At 37.8% G+C, this 15,541-nt stretch overlaps 1 protein-coding gene across 3 annotated transcripts in view; it reads left to right on the forward strand.

The window, feature by feature from the left end:
* Positions 1–7,105, forward strand: part of mtmr4 (myotubularin related protein 4) — a 72,063-nt gene extending 64,958 nt beyond the window's left edge. For all 3 annotated transcript variants that reach the window (XM_053485055.1, XM_053485056.1, XM_053485054.1), the window contains 8 exons: positions 103–298; positions 1,178–1,363; positions 1,891–2,061; positions 2,488–2,642; positions 2,994–4,101; positions 4,191–4,301; positions 4,700–4,788; positions 5,086–7,105. In XM_053485055.1, the coding sequence (XP_053341030.1) occupies positions 103–298; positions 1,178–1,363; positions 1,891–2,061; positions 2,488–2,642; positions 2,994–4,101; positions 4,191–4,301; positions 4,700–4,788; positions 5,086–5,263 (2,194 nt within the window). In that variant the 3' untranslated portion in view covers positions 5,264–7,105. The remainder of the gene's footprint in view (positions 1–102; positions 299–1,177; positions 1,364–1,890; positions 2,062–2,487; positions 2,643–2,993; positions 4,102–4,190; positions 4,302–4,699; positions 4,789–5,085) is intronic.
* The last annotated feature ends 8,436 nt before the right edge of the window (positions 7,106–15,541 follow it).

Consider the following 15,541-nt stretch of genomic DNA (forward strand, 5'->3'; position numbering starts at 1 on the left):
GTTTGGTCATGATTTGTTCATACTCTGTATATTATTTAACAGCATTTAAAACATTAGCAGTACACTAATGCTCTGTGGGTTACTTCCTGTTCCTGTCCCCAGCTGGCTGTCTGCCTTAGAGAGCACACGCTGGCTGCAGCATCTGTCCGTCATGCTAAAGGCAGCCACTCTTGTAAGTTCTGCTGTGGAGAGGGAGGGACGTCCAGTGCTGGTACACTGCTCTGACGGCTGGGACCGCACACCTCAGATAGTGGCCCTTGCCAAGGTCCTGCTCGACCCCTACTACAGAACCATCGAGGTAACATCCAAGCTATAAAATGCATGCACAAAGGGATAAAACATTGAATGCTGAATACAGATTTCTAATGCACAAACTGTTTTATACTCTTGTAGCATTTGCAAGAATGTGCAGCACAATGCAATAAACACAGGCCATCTTGCTAGCTTTACAGAACTTAGTACACTGCGCAAGAGAATAAGCTAAATAGTCCACAGATGAGCAAAGTCACTTGGATCAGCTCAGAGAAAAAAAATATGTATTTTCCCTACTCATTCAATGACATTCAATTTGACATGAAACAAGATTTAAGGAATTGTCTTTTTTCCTTTTTGTTCTTTTTTAAATGGGATATAGGCAATGTTGCTCTCAAATTTGAAGACGACCTTCTCTCTTAAGTTGCCTTCCATTTAGTTAGTGCTTACTTTTTTGTTTTTATTATTATTATTACAGTTCACAGCTTAAACTATCATGCTTTGCATGTAATGAGTCTATCTCGTATATTAGTTTTACCTTTTAAATTGCATTACTGAAATAAATAAACTTTTGCATGATGTTCTAATTTTTTTCGAGTTTCAACTGCATACAATAGATTTGTACTCAAGCTTCTGTAACCCAAAATACTATGCTGTGCTCATCCCAGGACTCTTACATACAACATACACCTACAAAACAACTTTAGTATTGTTTTTTTGCACCTGAGTAATGTACAGTGCAATTCCACTATCCAGTATAACTGAATAACGGATTCGGACCCTTTTTTCCTCTCTTATAGAATGCAAATGGCATTATGATTCCTAAGTTCATTTTCTTGATCCTTTTTGCTACAAGGTTTTAGAATAAAACGTTTTTTTTTTTTTTTTGCATGACTTTGATCCATGTTTTATCTAATCTCACCAGGGATTCCAGGTGCTGGTGGAAACCGAGTGGTTGGATTTCGGACATAAGTTTTCAGACCGCTGCGGCCACAGCGAGAGCGCTGAAGACGTAAACGAACAGTGCCCGGTCTTCCTCCAGTGGCTCGACTGCGTCCATCAGCTCTTAAAACAGTTTCCCTGCTCGTTCGAGTTCACAGAGGCCTTTTTGGTGTGTGCCCTGTCCATTGATTCATTTATTGTCCTGTGATTTGATTTATTCTGATTTATTTATATTGTTCCCATGTTCTAGTCCACTTATCATAAAATTACGACTTATTTTCAGATCAGAACACTAAGATGCGATTATAAATACAGTAGTATTTTTATGACTACTTTGTTACTTTTAAAACATAGTGTTTTAATTTATAATCTAGGGTATATGTAATTATTTTACCCCATTACAGGCTGATATTTACGGTTTGATTATTTTTTATATAATGTACACCCACGACTTTAAAGATTTGCATGCTTGCAATGCAAGAAATTATATATTTTTTCCATTCTTAACCTTTTTATTTACCCATTATTTTCATTCTTCCTTTCTCTTCCATACATGTTAATTAAAGGATAAATATTGCTGCGTTACAAAAATGATGTTTTGAGCACATGTCTCCCCCCCCAAAAAATGATGTTTTGATGCAAAAAGGAAAAAATAAATAAAACCAGGAGCAATGCAAATGTGTGTGGCTGTTGCAGGTGAAGCTGGTGCAGCACACGTACTCGTGTCTGTATGGAACATTCTTGTGTAATAACGCCAGAGAGAGAGAATCCCGAAACATCTACAAGCGGACATGCTCTGTCTGGTCCCTGCTCCGTGCCGGCAACAAGAACTTTCAGAACTTTCTCTACATCCCCTGCCATGATATGGTAATTTAGAAAGAAATATTTTACCCTGTTTTTATTTGTTGCTTTAGGCCATACCTTATAGGGTGTGGCTATAACTCGAAGGAGGATGACAGTAAATTTTGATAATTAAAGGGTTAACAAGTTATAAGCTGATTTATTCCATACGTAGATTTTGCGTAATGGCTTTGCTTCTGAGATCTATTGACTTCTGCTCGATTGCAGTAATTACACGTATAACTACACTGATTAGTTGTTAGTACGTTCCAAACAGTCTTATTAATGGAATGTTGGTAAAACCAAGTACACTTTTTTTTTTATAATTTTCATAAATCTTTAGGTTTTAAATTTACATTTTGACTGGGCATGCCATCAGAAAAAAAATAATTTGGCCTGTAGAACAGTGACCTACATCATGGTCTTTTTGTAACCTCCAACCCTTTTCAACAGGTTTTGCAGCCGGTGTGTCACACGCGAGCACTGCAGTTGTGGACGGCCGTTTATTTGCCCACCTCGTCCCCATGCACTGCCGCTGAGGACGCTATGGAAATCTATCTGAGCGCCTCATCTCAGGGAGAGGAGCTCACCTCACGTTCACTTGACAGGTCAGTACAGCAGCCTCTCCTGGTGCTGATCAAATTCAGATTGTGAAAAAAATCTGCACTCATCTGGAAGGCTGTGGTAACACAGCATGAGAAAATTGGTCATGATATGAACATGCCTTGTTTTTTTTTTTTGGTTTTTTTTTTTTTAATGAATTTAATGCCTTAATTATTGCATTACCATACATTCATGTGCTCGTAGATAAAAAAAAAAATCACAAATAATTTAAAATTTTTGTTCTATATTTGTTACATTACCTTTACTCCTGCTATTTAAATACATTTAGTTGAATTAAACGATACCTTTATGTACCCTGTAAAAGGGAGTTACAGAGCTGTTTTATTTTAATACAGGCTTCCCAAGACGCGCTCGATGGACAACTTGCTGTGCGCTTTTGAAAATGGCGTAGCCCTCACACGCACCTCCAGTGATCCCAACTTAAATAAGCACTGCCAAGAGGGACGACCTCCTCTGGAGCCAATTATGGGCCAGGGTGGGAGTTTCACAGACAACCAAGAGTTAACCCCTGACACTGAATTGTGTACTGAGGACCAGGAAGTGGCCCCATGTCAGGAAAAGCCACCCTCGCCCTCTCCAAATTCTGATAAGGATAGCTGTATAAATAATGAACCAGAACCTTGTCTCACAACACAGCCTTTGCCGTCCTTGCCTCATCCTTTAACGTTGGACCAGATTTCTCCTCCATCACAAGACCCACCCATTTTACAAGAAACATTGCTTCAAATCACCAGCCCCCCTCTCCCACAATTACCACAGGAAGTGGAAACGAGGAGTGTGGATACCTTTTGCCCATCCACTTCTACAGAGGATCCACATGACGTGCCGATCTCAAATGGCTTAGAGAAGGACGAGAGCACTACTGAGGCACTTGGCTTCCCTTCGCCCACTGTTGCAGAGCTTTTAGAGATCAAAAAACTCACTACGCTTGTCCAGTTGGAGGATTCCACTGAAACCATAAAGGACGAGTATGGCACCGTGGCCGAGCTGCATTCTGTTCAGAAGGTCAACACAGGAAAGGCTCCGGTCTCAGCTCTGGCTACAAATGATGAAAAGTGGACCCAGGGTGTTAGGAAGCTCCTCCGTACCCAGTCTGGTAACACCAACGGAGGTTACAGAGAGGCTCAGCGTAATCTAAGCAGTCCAATCCAGCCTGGTTGGATGTCAGCAGTGAAAAATGCTGCACTCTGCAATTCTTCATCCTTTTCTTCAGCCCTGGGACCGTCGTTCCGTCAGATTCCGTCAGTGGCCCACTGCGTGGATGACGACGGCTTGCCGGTGGCGCTGGATGCCGTGCAGCAGCGCCTACGTCAAATTGAGGCGAGCTACAAGCAGGAGGTAGAGGGGTTGAGGCGGCAGGTCAAACAGCTGCAGATGAAGCTGGAGAGCAGGCAGTATAGCTTGCCACCATCCAAGCCAGACATCTACTACGAGGATGACATTGTGAGTCCCACCCCAGTTACTGCACAGAACAAAGGAATATTGATGGTATTTTTTTAAACCATTGATGTGCTAACCTTTTTTCATTTCAGACATGCCTCCGAGAGTCAGATGATGATGACGAAGAGGATTCTCTATCGGCCCACAGCGAGGATCGCCTCAGCGAGGGCAGCTGGGATCGAGTGGAGAGAAAAGATACAGAGGTGAATCTGACTGTATGACCAGCTCTGCCAGTTTCAGAAATCATTCCGAATTGCTTTACCCTAATAATAGCAACTATTACATTCACTCACCATTCACTACATAGCGAACACTTGTATCTTCATGTAATTGGGATAATCTTGCTGCAGTAGTGCAGTTAATTAAATCATGCAGATTCAGGTTTTAAGGTAATGTTTTTTTGGCATTAGTGGATTAAACGAAAAATTCCAGATCGGCACCGGGTGGTGGTGGTGTCTGTTTTCATGCCTTGAAAGTTTTGATTTAGTCATATTTTAGCCATATTAACTTGTCATTAACTTATTTAATTTCTAGGCTTTAACATATTTAAAGTCTACATTAAATTAGATCTGACCCAGATTTGTTTCTGAACCTCACATAGGTTACCAGATGGGTTCCAGACCACATGGCCTCGCATTGCTTCAACTGTGACAGTGAGTTCTGGATTGCTAAGAGACGTCATCACTGCAGGTAAGAACTTTTAATTTAAAATGCACTACACACCGTGCTGTAAATTGATTTGGTGTGATTGACCAGTACGATCATATGCAGATAATCACTGAATAGCATTTTAAATACACTACCAGTTAAAGGTGTGGACACGCACCATGGACAGAAAAGTAGTGTAAAAACGGTCAACAAGCACTCTGTATACATGAGAGTGTAAATGAGGTACTTGTCAACCTGGTTAAAAGCTGGTTAATTCATTAAAAACTGCAGTATGCAATTGTACAGATATTAACTATAGCAATGTGTCTGTCTCTACAGGAACTGTGGAAACGTGTTCTGTAAAGACTGCTGCCACCTGAAGCTGCCCATCCCCGATCAGCAGCTTTACGATCCGGTGCTAGTGTGTAACTCGTGCTACGACCTGCTGCTGGAGAGCCGAACGCGGGAACTTCGCTCGCAGCAGCTCAAAAAACCCATCGCCACGGCCTCAAGCTGAGCACGCACATCAGATTCCCACCCGGTGGGCTTCCCACACGCCCTTACCTAGGTGCTCTGAGAGTCACCTGCTGTTTTTGGCAGAGATGTGACGGCCACGCTGGTTAGTGAGAATTAGTGGTTTGTTTTGAGCTGAAGCACTGCGAGGATGTGGGCAAGCAAATACAAGACTGAGTCAGGGAACGGTTTGATGACTGAATGGAGTTTAAAACGGAGAAAGAGGTGAAGGTTTTTTAATCACACGGAGGGGCTGAACTCATAAATCTCTTTCTCTCTTTGACAGAGAAAGCCTGATTTTAAAAAGTCCACCAGGGGGTGCTGTGGCTACAGTGTCCATGGTGCAAAAAGATGTTTCATCTCAAGAAGTCGTCACATTGTATCCAGAACTCTATAGAAATCTGTGCATCATGGTATTGGGACACAGATTTAGCTCTCTAAAACTTATATCAAATACAACCGCAAATATAAACGTACCTTAGAGGACAATCTCTCGTTTGCCCTTGACGCCAGTGACTCCAAGGTCTCGTGTTCCACCCAGAGGCTCGCCGTATCAAAGATGCTGCTGCTGCTACAGTATTTAAAAGAAATCTAATTTTGTACCATTATTTTGTGCACTCTAAGCTGTTGTAAATTTGAGGGAAATCTGAGACCAAACCGAGGGCGAAAGGGAGAAAATATGCGGTTTGTTTACTCTGTGGTCTGAACTTGAATGTACTGTTTGTCTTTTTTATGTCTGAAAGGAGCCACTGAAGAGATGTTGCTGGATGTTGACATTTAAAACTGATCTGAGGCCAGTTATAATGGAAAAAAAATCTTTGCATGGATAGCAGGAGTTTCAGTGTATAGACTGTGGGGGAGACGGATGAATACAATTGATTTGATATGTAGTGTGCTTGTTTCTTCACATAATGGGGGAAAAACAAGTGCATATGAGAATAGATGCTAAAAGATGCAGTATCAATGCTGTACTGTCCTTGTTGTAATTCTGTTTTTGACATGCTCTTGTGCGTTCAGGGGAATCCTTATCATCACCATTGATTTAAGTACAGATTAACATGAACAGATGGGTGAAATATTTTAAGAAGTGGTTTTTGCTGCCCATAACGTGAATTACAATTCTATTTAAACTTTCTGTGCCTCAAAAGAAAAGATACTTTAAATGAATAAAATAGTCAGACCAATTACATATAAACATTGCGAATAATTTGTTTTTTTTTAATGCAAAATTATGTCTTTAAAAATTAAAAAATAAAACTTTTTTTTCTTTTTCTTCTTCCCTTTGGCATGTTAAAAACAGGTTTGAAACAGGGAGTTCACAGAGCCACTGAATTGTTCAGACCCGAGTAAAGTTTAATTTTGTGTGTCGCTTAATTGAAACATGCAGAATAGCATTACGCAAATCCTAAAAAAATATATATATATTCAAATATATATATAAAAAAAGTTTCTTTTTTTATTTTATCAGACAATGTTCCTAGCTGTACATATATTATTTTATTGTGTTCTTTGAAATACTAGTGCCATTCATTTAATTTTTTTCTTCTCTTGTGGACTGCACCATGTCACTGCTCATTAATGACTAAACCTGTATAATGGTACGAATACTTAGCAAGTGAGTGTTTTCTGAGATTCTGCGATGCCTAATAATCTAGGTCTTTTTTTTTTTCAATGGAAAATGATGAAGGAACATTTGATTTAGAAAAAAAATTAAATAAAAACCAAACCCACTGTAATATAAATATATAGTTATCTGTACCTAGTGGCTGGAATTTGTCACTTAGTAAATGTTGTAAAGAATTGCACTGTTCAAGTCTAATCCCATAGGGCAAATAAAAAAAAATGTCTGTGGGATCTGCCTTCTCTTTTATTTATTTTCTTTTCCTGTTAAAAAAAAAAAAACATTAACCTTGAACAAAACTTGCATTTATGTAGCTTCGAAGTGTTTAATTTTTTCTATAAACGGATCAGCCACAACATTTAAAAGTATTAACATTAAAACCATCCAGGAACATACACGGACCTTCTTGGTCTCTGCTGTAGCAGTGAATCCTTACTGTGCTGTGGGTCGTGGAGGTGGAGCCGCCGTGAATCAGAATATTTTGTCCAGTGCATTTTGTGGATCCTCAATCAGATTGGGATCTGGAGAATTTGCGGGCCGAGTCAACAATCTTGAAAACTTTTGTCTGCTGAGCCCTGTGCGCGTCAGACCGTGATTCACTGCGCGTTTCTATACCTCTAATACCCTTTTACAGTATATTGCACATTCTGTATAATTTATTCATTTTATACATTTCTATTTTAATTGCATTTTATTGTTGACTGTAAATCTGTAGATTTTAACATTTATATACATTCTTTTTAGTGCAATTTTTATTTTTTTTTAGTGCAACTTTCTATCCTTCTATTTTCTTATTATAGAACTATTGTGTATATACAACTGTCCTGTGACCTGTCATAGTAAGGTGAAAAAAAAAAAAAGGAAAAAGCAAATATGCGAAAGTATGAGCAGTTAGTGAATCACTAATATCAACAATATACTTAACCAATATTTAACAAATGGCCAAAAGGGACTAAATTTCTTTAGACAATAAAGGGGGAAAAAAGGAAAACCCATGGATATTGGGAAATAAATGCAAAAAATGTCAGCCTAAAAGAAATGTTACATCTCTTTTATGCACTAAAAGATACAGTGCCACAGATAAAGCTTTACATTAGATTTTGGAGTGTGGCTTCAACAGAGATGAGCACAATAGTGAGGTCAGGCACTAATGATTTGTGAGGGGACCTGAGGTGCAGTCAGCATTCCAGGTGGAGTTGATATCAGGGCTTTGTACAGGACACTCCGTTCTTCTGCTCCAGCCTTGACAAACCATGTCTGCATGGAGCTCACTTTGTGGACAAGTGCAATGTCAAGCTGCAATCATTTAGGGCCTCTTAGTTCCACTGAAGGGAAATTGTAAATCTACAGCTATACAAAGCTACTCCTATACAAAAGTGTGCTTCTAAATTTGGGGACTGTATGTGTATTAGTCAGGTGTCCTCAATGAGCTTGATGAGTTTTAAAATTAGCTATTACGGACCAAAATTTTGACATCAAGTTGTAAGCTGTGTGGGAGGATTTGCAGGCCAAGCGGTTCTTTCTGAGAGAACCCTACAAAATGCAGTGCCAAGAATCGTTGTAACTAAAATCAGAATTGTGCAATAGTCAGAAGCGACAACTTCAGGCCCTTTGTTGTCAATGTTTCGGTATTTTATAGAATGAATTACACTAAAAAAAATATAACTTACTACTTGTTATTTGTTTTACATCTGTTGAGCCTTTTATTATTAGGGCCAAAGCATTATGACATCAGCACAGTTACAACATGAATATGACGTCATAGTTATTGCTCTAATAATGTGTCTTATGTCATAATGTGCGAAGGCCCAAATGTTCTTCTAAGGATTAAAAAAAAATTTTTTTTTTCTTTTTTTTGTCAATTATCCAGGCCCTTTTGGAGGTCTTATCATGCTTACACACTGCTGCCATTAGGACGCCTGCGAGTATGAGCCCCGAGTGTATACTTTGATGCATAGTTACCGTACTTGCACATAAACAAGTCAAACTCGGTACACTTCTAGAGCTTATTGAGCTGAATAGTTTTTACTATGCAGGTCAGTGGCTCAATCCAACAGGAGGACAGATATTTTGGGTCATTTGCAAAACAATGGAGACAGAATACATACACTACATTACACACACACACAAATGACATATTCTACACAAGCAATGACTGCCCCAAGCACCCGCACCATCACGATCGCCACCAAATGTATAAATGTCTTTATTAATTACGATGCCTAAATTCAGTGGTCAAAATAATAGCAGTCTGTTAAAAAAAGTGAAGTCAAGCTATCAGCAAGAGGTTAGAGTTTGCCAAAGAACACATTGACTGGTCTAAAGGGAAATGGCGCGAAAGCAAGATTGTTCTTTTTGGGGCTAGAAGCCGCAGACAGTTTGTCAGGCCCCCCAAACACTGAATTCAAGCCACAGTACACTGTGAAGACAGTGAAGCATGGAGGGACAAGCATCATGATATGGGGATGCTTCTCGTACTATGATGGTGGGCCTATTTATCACATTTCAGGGATCATGGATCAATTTGCGTACATCAGAATACTTAAAGAGGTCATGTTTCCCTATGCCGAAGTGGAAATGCCCTTGAAATGAGTGTTTCAACAAGACAACGACCCCAAACACACCAGTAAACAAGCAGCAACTTGGTTCCAGACCAACAAGATTAACGTTATGCAGTGGCCAGGCCAATCCCCAGACCCTAATCCAATAGAAAAGTTGTGGGCTGACGTTAAAAATGCTGCTTCTGAGGCAAAACCAAGAAATGCAGAGGAATTGTGGCGTGTAGTTCACAGATGTGAAGCAGTTCTTAGAAAGCATGGTTATACAACTAAATATTAATTTAGAGATGCACAAGAAAGATTAAACTTCAAGCATTTCGGTTTAAATAGTAAATTCATCACTTTGTAAAGATGAATGATGACACTGCTAATTTTTTTTTTAAAAGACTGTTTGTTTTTCTTCACTTACATTAAACTAATAATCCATTTAGCACATTTTTCTTCATGTTGTGATTCAGAATAGAACGTGCAGGGTGTTCAATGCATGTATGTGATTGAAATGAAAAGTTATTATATGGATATGGAGATTTACTCACTTTTTTCAACAAACTGCTATTATTTTGAACTCCACTGTAAGTAACTTGATCTTTCACAGGAATATTAACATATAAAGGGAATATTACAGATTTAAATAGACAGTCACACTTGCACACTTGTTTATATTTAAAGGGAGACCAGAAGCTCTAGAGAAGAAATCAACCAGTTTTAAGGCTAAAGGGATTTGGGAGGCAACATTCAGAAACAAAGTGTTGTCATCAACCGGCTGGCTAATAGTAATTTGTATATTGTAATTCCTTGTAACTTGATTATAAGTTATAAATAAATATATATATATATATGTAAATTCTTTGTAACTTGATTATAAGTTATAAAAATATATATTTATAACTTGATTATAAGTTATATATATATATATATATATATATATATATATATATATATATATATATATATATATATATATATAACTTATAATCAAGTTACAAAGAATTTACATATATATATATTTTTATTTATTTATTTATTTATAAAATTATTTTATATATATATATATATATATATATATATATATATATAACTTATAATCAAGTTATAAATATATATTTATATATATATATATATATATATATTAAAATATATCTAACGTCCAGAGAACTCCACCATATATATATTTTTTTTTTATTTTTTTTTTTATTTATAACTTATAATGAGTAATAATTTATAACTTTAATGAGTTCATAAGCTCTTGGAGGATAGCAGCTTGCTTTATTATGATGTAATTTTATTTAGTTTTAAGTTGTAGTTCAAACTTGTTTTTAACGTTTTTAAACATTAGTTTTTAATTGGGCAGCTACCTACAGTACTGTATGTACTTCAGTGAGTCAGCCAATTTGGTTTAGTTCTTTAAGAAGACACTATTTTATTAATATCGGTGGCGTTGGTGGCTCACTGGTAGATTTCTTTTCACTTGCCACCCAATGCCCACACTGCAGCAACGTTTGTGCATTGTCGGTCCAAGCCCGGATAAAATGCGAGGGTTGTGTCAGGAAGGGCATTTGGCGTAAAAACTGTACCAAGTTGTTGTGTGAATCAGATTCCCCCTCGACTGAAGAAGCCAAAAGACTAAAGACTAACAACAACTAAATTAATAGTATTAAGAAATTCAACAGTGCCTTGGACCATTATTAGGGTCCAAGCACTATTACATCAGCACAGTGGCGACATATAATAACTATGATAATTATGATGTTTTAATAGTGCTGATGTCATAATGAGCGAAGGTCCCTTTGTTCTTCAAAGGATTATTATATTTAGGACCCAACTACTATGCCATCTGCCTATGACTATGTCTGGCTAGGTTGGAATCGGCTCCCACTAGGATGCCTGCAAGTCTGCTGGGCCCTTTGCTGCCTAGCTCATACACACTTGCATGTATACAGGTCAAATTTGATACACTTCTAGACCTCATTGAGCTAAACAATTTTCACTATGCATGTCATGGGCTTAACTCAACAGAAGGTCAGATATTTAGTTTTTTTGAAAAACGCACACAATGGATTTTGATATACTGCTTCTAGAAAATTTATACGATCACCACCAACCTGGGCCCGTATTATTTCCAGTCATCGAGGTTGGAAAATTGAAAAGTGATTTTTGATATCTTAAAGGGTTTAGCTGTGGCGAGGCCTTAAACTTATGGCAAAATTAGCTAATAGGTTTTTTAGTTATCAATTTGTGTTTGTAAGAAGAAGGGAGAAAATAATTTTTGCGCAAAGTTTAAAGCAAGATTGCTGAATAAACAGGCAATACTTATATCAGCAAGCAGGCATACAGTAGATTCCAAATGAGCATGCTTGATTTATACATAGGTATAGGATGTACAGTACCCCATGATTAAATGTTCATAAAGTATTATGAAGGTTTATTAGGTACACATGGAGATCAGTTTAAAACCTATGGCATGTTCAATATTCATTTGTACATTTATTCGTCTATACCGATTATCCTGTAAAGTGTAACAGGGGCCTGGAGCCTATCTCAGGAGACTTTGGGCACAAGATGGGGTTCACACTGGACAGGGCGCCAGTCCATCGCAGAGCACACGCACACACACAAACACACTACAGGCAATTTGGGAATACTGTACCACTTAGCCTAAGCTGCATGTCTTTGAGAAGAAACCCACTAAGAAAGGCGACGGTGCTAACCACTAAGCCACTGTGCTGACGGTGTTAAATATGAGATTCTTAATTAATGTTGTTTAAGGTTGCATGAAATGTGTTTGCAAATCTGCGTGTGGCTACTGATGCTTTTTTATGCAGGTCCAGTCTGGTGCTACGAGTCCCAGACGGCAGTTTTAGATCAATGCAAAGGTAATAATAAGTGCACACAGCGGATGATTTTTTGCCTTTGGTAGTTTTGTGCAACTTTTTTTTTAGGTAAATTCTATTCTAATCCTGTTCAAATCTGTTATGTGCAGGCCCAACCGAATGGACAGAAGTCTGTAAATGTAAAGTTTAAAGTTTAAAGCATAATTAATACAACATGCCATGACGCAGAATCAGTGTGAGCCTTGAGCTTGTTTCCCTTCAACAAGACCATCCAAAGGAGTGTTTTTTAGGTCGCATACAGTTGCCTAGGAGTCTAAAATGTCTTTATAACATTTAGTATGGGCTCTGTGTCTTCAGTGGCCTCCAACTATATCTGCACCATGGACCAGTTGTCTGTAAGAAAGATTTCCACATAACGGCTATTGCGTGCCCATAACAAAGCAAAAAAAATAAAATAAATAATAATAATAATAATAATAATAATTAATAATAATAATAATAATAATGAAAACAACATACTCTGTACCATAACGCAGAATCAGTGTGAGCCCTGATCCTGTTTCCATCCCATCTAAGAGTGAGGGGGGGAAGTGACACCCAAAGTGTATACCCTGTGTCGTCTGCTCCCTAATTAGATTTCTGTTACTGTCACTGCAGACAAAAAGCTGAATATCCTGAGATTGCTTTTGTGGCAATCTCAGGATATTCTGCTTTGATATTATTATTTATTATATTTTAAGGCCATATTTATTCTATAGAGCAGCGTTGGTGCATCTTGGTCAATCACCTGTTGTGATAAACCCGTAATTTAGGTAGGATTTATGGCATTTAAAAAAAACATTTTTTTTTTATTTTTTATCATTTTTCCTTTTTTAAAGAGGCTCTCTAGAGACATTTGTCTTTAAGCTAGAGTTGGCTTGTAACATTCATTTTATCATTTTATCAGCCATCAAAACAGATGCAGAGAGAAAGAGGTACAGACGGATCCTTTCTCTCGGCATTAAATTAAAAAAATATATTTTTTTAAAATTCTTTCTGTGTGCCAGTACCAAATGATCATGGCTCAGTACCGCTCCACAGCTGATTGGTTGGAGGCCACTGTTCTGTTTCACCGAGTACATGAAAACTGCAGAACGCCATGTAAACTAGCAGGCCTCTGCACACCAAGCTGTTTTTCCCAGAAGTGTGATAAAGATAGGTCTGTCTCGGTAAAAATACCTAAAGTCATAAATTGTATTTTCTCCTCATGTATTGCTTGCATTTATGTTTTATATTTCTGTCTTCTATATTTGCACAGTCGTGACTCTAAAATTAAGATTCCTCCACACTTTTTAAAATGTTTCAGAATTCCTTCCTTCCTGTATCACTAGATATTAGACAGTATCCCCTTTAAGGAAGTGCGTATCTATTTTAACACCTCATTCCGCATTTCCGTGCAGTTACGCTGGAAATATCGTCTGGGGCCACATTGACATGGGACCCGCTTTCATACTGTACAAGGCTATGAGGATGGATTCCCACTGGGGCGATAGTACCACCTTAGGGTCTGAACACATGATTGATACCAAGAAGTATCAACTGGAGGTACAGTCATGGTTCCTTTTAGCACACTGACAGTCATAATAAATATGATTATCTGATAAACTGATATATGTAGATGTTTCTTTAGCAAGTGGAATGCGGTATGTATTGATCTGAATTGACATTTCCATGAGAAATGCAGTAAGATTCCAGGTTTTGAAAGTGTGTGATGTAGGTTTAATGACTAAAGGATTATCTAAGATTATATCTGGGGTCTTGCACACTATTTAAGATAAACACACAATACATGCACATTGTACTGGTGGCGAATAGCCTGCAGTAGTGAGTATAAAGTATTTGAATTAGATTTGTTAACATGTGGTGTGTTTTATTTACCCCAGCGTAGCTGCATGCTAGTTATATGTATAACGTATATATCAGAACAGCTCTTCCACAACAGCTGAAGTTCGTGTCTTAAAATAATAACTAACTGTTGTTATTGTTATTTATTATAAATTAGCCACTTATGCACTTCTGGTTAGATGCTAACTGAATTTCACAGGCTTCGTACATGTACTTTGCACAGTGACAACAATAAGATCGATATCTAATCTTATCTAATCTAATACAAACACACACACACACACACACACACACACACACACACATAGTCTTGTGCTAAGGTTTGGGCTCCCCTTGATAAATAACAGATTTTGGTGATTTTTTAATTGAAAAGATGTTAACACAGTCTGTCTTGGAAATGGAAAAAATGCACAATCTTTTCAGCAAACCCTGATGCATAGTTACTTCTCATGCCATAAATTGAACAACAACAACAACAAAAAAAAAAAACATAATTATGGCACTGTGCAAAAGTTTGGGCACCCTACAGTATGTGTTTCAGAGTCTCAGATTATTGTTACAAGGTTTTAGACCTTAATCAACTCGTTAGATCTAACGCAGGGCAACAGCTGTCATTAGTAAATGCCAGTTTTAAAGCTTTACGAATACTTTGACTCTTCAAAACCTTGTGCACACACTTGCGGACACTCAACAACCATGGGTTTCTAATTTCTAAGCAGCTGTGTAAGACTCTAAAAAATAAAAGTTGATTGATGCCCACAATGCCGGAGAAGAATACAAGAAGATAAAAAAATATTACTTGACAACCAGTTATTAAAACAGTTCTTGACAGTTTTATTGACCCTTTTTATGACCTTTACAACAACCTTAGGATGATCTTTTGGATTTTTCATGGCCTAGAGCAGGGGTCGCCAACTGGCGGACTCCGGCCCGAATCCGTACCGTATTATTCATTTTAGTCTATAGCCTATTCATTTGTGGCTTAAAAAAGCAATCCTTTAGTGTCCCTTCCATGGTTAAATTAAACACACACACACACACACCCCGTGAACACACATCCGGCGCAGTGCAGTTATTTGTTAATCTTAGTTTTCATTAAATAACATTAATGAAGATTTATAAATATTGTAAAAAATATATTATTAATTTTAGTTGTCCATTAATACACTGTTAACTGATTGGCTCCTGTCTGTTGATTCGGAAAACTGAGTTCGGAGATGAATGGGTGGGAAAATATGGATTCATTCTTCCTGCATCGAGCTCTACGAGGTCTGTGTGTCTTATTTGCTCGGACTCTGTTGCAGTTGTCAAAAGTGCAAACATTAAACGCTATTCCGAAGCTAAACATAGACACTTTGAAGAAACTTACCCCCAGCAGTCTGAGGTAA

This window comes from Clarias gariepinus, chromosome 24, assembly GCF_024256425.1.
Source record: "Clarias gariepinus isolate MV-2021 ecotype Netherlands chromosome 24, CGAR_prim_01v2, whole genome shotgun sequence".
NCBI classification, from domain to species: Eukaryota; Metazoa; Chordata; class Actinopteri; order Siluriformes; family Clariidae; genus Clarias; species Clarias gariepinus.